General features: G+C 42.5%; 1 protein-coding gene across 1 annotated transcript; it reads right to left on the reverse strand.

Moving 5' to 3' along the window:
- Positions 1 to 206: 206 nt before the first annotated feature.
- LOC139732555 (uncharacterized) lies at positions 207 to 1,946 on the reverse strand. Its single transcript, XM_071643408.1, has one exon. The coding sequence runs from the start codon at positions 1,944 to 1,946 to the stop codon at positions 207 to 209; it is 1,740 nt and encodes a 579-aa protein (XP_071499509.1).
- Positions 1,947 to 2,473: the final 527 nt, after the last annotated feature.

The raw sequence follows: 2,473 nt of genomic DNA on the forward strand, positions 1-2,473 counted from the left end.
CTGTGAATCAAGTCATTATTGGCCATATAAACATTTTGTATGTTATTTAACGTTTCATTTGTCTTTATATACAAAATATGACTTACTATGTAATATGTCAATAATTTTCAGAATTGTATTTGTGTAATTGAACCTGCCTTTGTTATTTTTGTATTCTGAAAGAAAATATGAAATGCAGAAAATAAAATCTTTTCAAACAAAGTGCCTTATAGTTCACTAGCTCCGGGAGTCTCTTTGTAAACAAGGAGTATATTGCCGTTCAAGATTACCAACGTGCCAGGCTTGGGCATCACGCATCTCGGGAGATTTCGATATAGCAAAGAAGTGGGGAATTCGATCAGATTTGGTTTTCGCGTCGTTCCGTCCGAGGAAATTACCCCAACCTTTGTGACTTTCGGCTCCTTTTCATCGTGATAAACAACGTAAATCATGTTGTCTGCACCAACGTGGCAGTTGCTTATCCGACACCAGTCCTCCAGGGATATAATCCTCTTGATTTTTCCTGACAACAAACAGACCCAGGAGATCTCGGCATGTCCCGATTTGATGACGATTTCTTCATTTTCTATTGATTCGAAACTCAGTATCGTCCTCGACTCAATATCGTTGATCGTACGGCATATCGTTGCCGTTGTTGGATCGATCACATAGAACACACCATGAACGCTGTCAGCAGCTACTAGCAAACCCCTGCTATCGACGGTTAGATAGGCGAAACGAAAGCCATCATTGAGTAAGTCTTGACAGAGTTCAACTTTTTTGTTGTCCAAGCTGAAGATACGGATCTTTCCATGTTTGCAATCGTTGTATGCAAATCGGTCATTGCCTAGAAATGCCACGTCAAAAATACCTCTGTTTTTGTCGGCCGCCATCAATGGATCGATCGTGCCACTTTCCACATCAACTTTGTACAGGCCATGACCAGCCCCGTCGCGAATTGCGATCGTTCGCCGATTGACACGGCACACCAGGACGGGATCTTTAATTTCAGCAGGTACTTTGATCGTTTTCTCCATCTCGAACGATTGTTTGGTTCCAGCCAGGAAGCCCACATTACGCTCTCCGTCTTCTGTCTTATAACTGACTTTTTTAGCGATAGATGTCAACAGTGCTGGAAGATCTTTGTCAGTGGAGGGAGTCTTTGCAACAGTTGACTTGTCTAGGTTCTGTAGTCTTTCATGAAAAACTTTGCAGTCACAGTCATCCAACAGGGACTTTGCCACTGACTCTTCGGCATCGATTGTTTTCAGTGACAAGTTGGTTGTGTCTCTCGCCTGTGCTATCTTGAGTTGAAGGCGACATTTCATGTCCTGTAGTTCTGCTGACATAGCGTTGTTCTTCTTCATTAAGTCGGATTTGACATCATTGACGTTTTCATTTATGTCTGTAATCAATGAATCTCTCTTCTCTATAACTTTATCGATTTCTTCTTTGGCTCGTGCGTGAGTCGTTTCAATCTCTGATTTCCTCTTGTCCTCGGCATCCATCAATTCTGCTGTAATTGTTGCTAGCAATTTACTCTCAAGAGCATCGAAATGTTCATCGATATCTTTGGAACATTTCGTCAACATTTCCAAGAAACATAGATTTTCAGATTTTAAATCGGATATTTTCGTCAAGTCTTGCTCAATTGTCTTCTTCTTCTGGGCAAAAAACTTCAAAATATCAGCCAGTTCATGTCGCACATGAGTAGTCACGGCACAGGTGTGGCACATAGGAACCTGACACTCTCTACAGTACAGTTCTACCTCCTTCTTATCATGCTCCGGACAAGGCCATTTTATTTTTCCTGCCGACGCCTCCCCGAGAATGGCGTGGGCAATGCGTTCGGCGCAGGTCTTGCAAAGATGCCGTTGCTCAACCACTTTGTAGCCTTGTATGGCGCCTTCTTCACTATCTCCACATTCTTCACACTTCAGTCCTAGGTTGTCAAAAAGATCCGCCATGTTTTCCAACGATCGAACAATGACTCACCAAGTGTGTTGTATTAACAAACTCAGTTCAGTTTTTTTTTCTTCAAAGAACTGATTTTAACCGAGCGTGGTAGTGTAATAGATGTGTAGATGTAGTATCGATGAGGTGTTGAATGTGATGGCAGGTCTGCGTCCAGGCTCGTCTTGAGTAAAACTAGAAAAGAGAAGTTATGGATACCATACGGGGGACATGAATAGTCGTCAGTTATGGCGGCCGGACAGACTGAACAAATCTGTTTTGGAATATCCAGAGCTGCGATCGTTCAGAGTCCTTGCGGTATTGTGTTTATCCTACCACGCATCCCTACACGTGGTACACTGTGTACTAATGTGCATCCTGTAGAAGGCTATACAGGGTTCTAAGGCCATGTAGTCCTCCTATGTAATCAGCCGGGAATAGCACTGGAACGATTGTCTCAGCAATTCATTCATGACAGCCAACCGTGACCAAATTTTGACAGATTATAACATTGTAGATGATGTTTCTCGAAAGAAAAAAA

This window comes from Diadema antillarum, unplaced genomic scaffold (genome assembly GCF_040938485.1).
Source record: "Diadema antillarum isolate AM-2024a unplaced genomic scaffold, OU_Dant_1.0 seq00000432_RagTag, whole genome shotgun sequence".
In the NCBI taxonomy this organism is placed as follows: Eukaryota; Metazoa; Echinodermata; class Echinoidea; order Diadematoida; family Diadematidae; genus Diadema; species Diadema antillarum.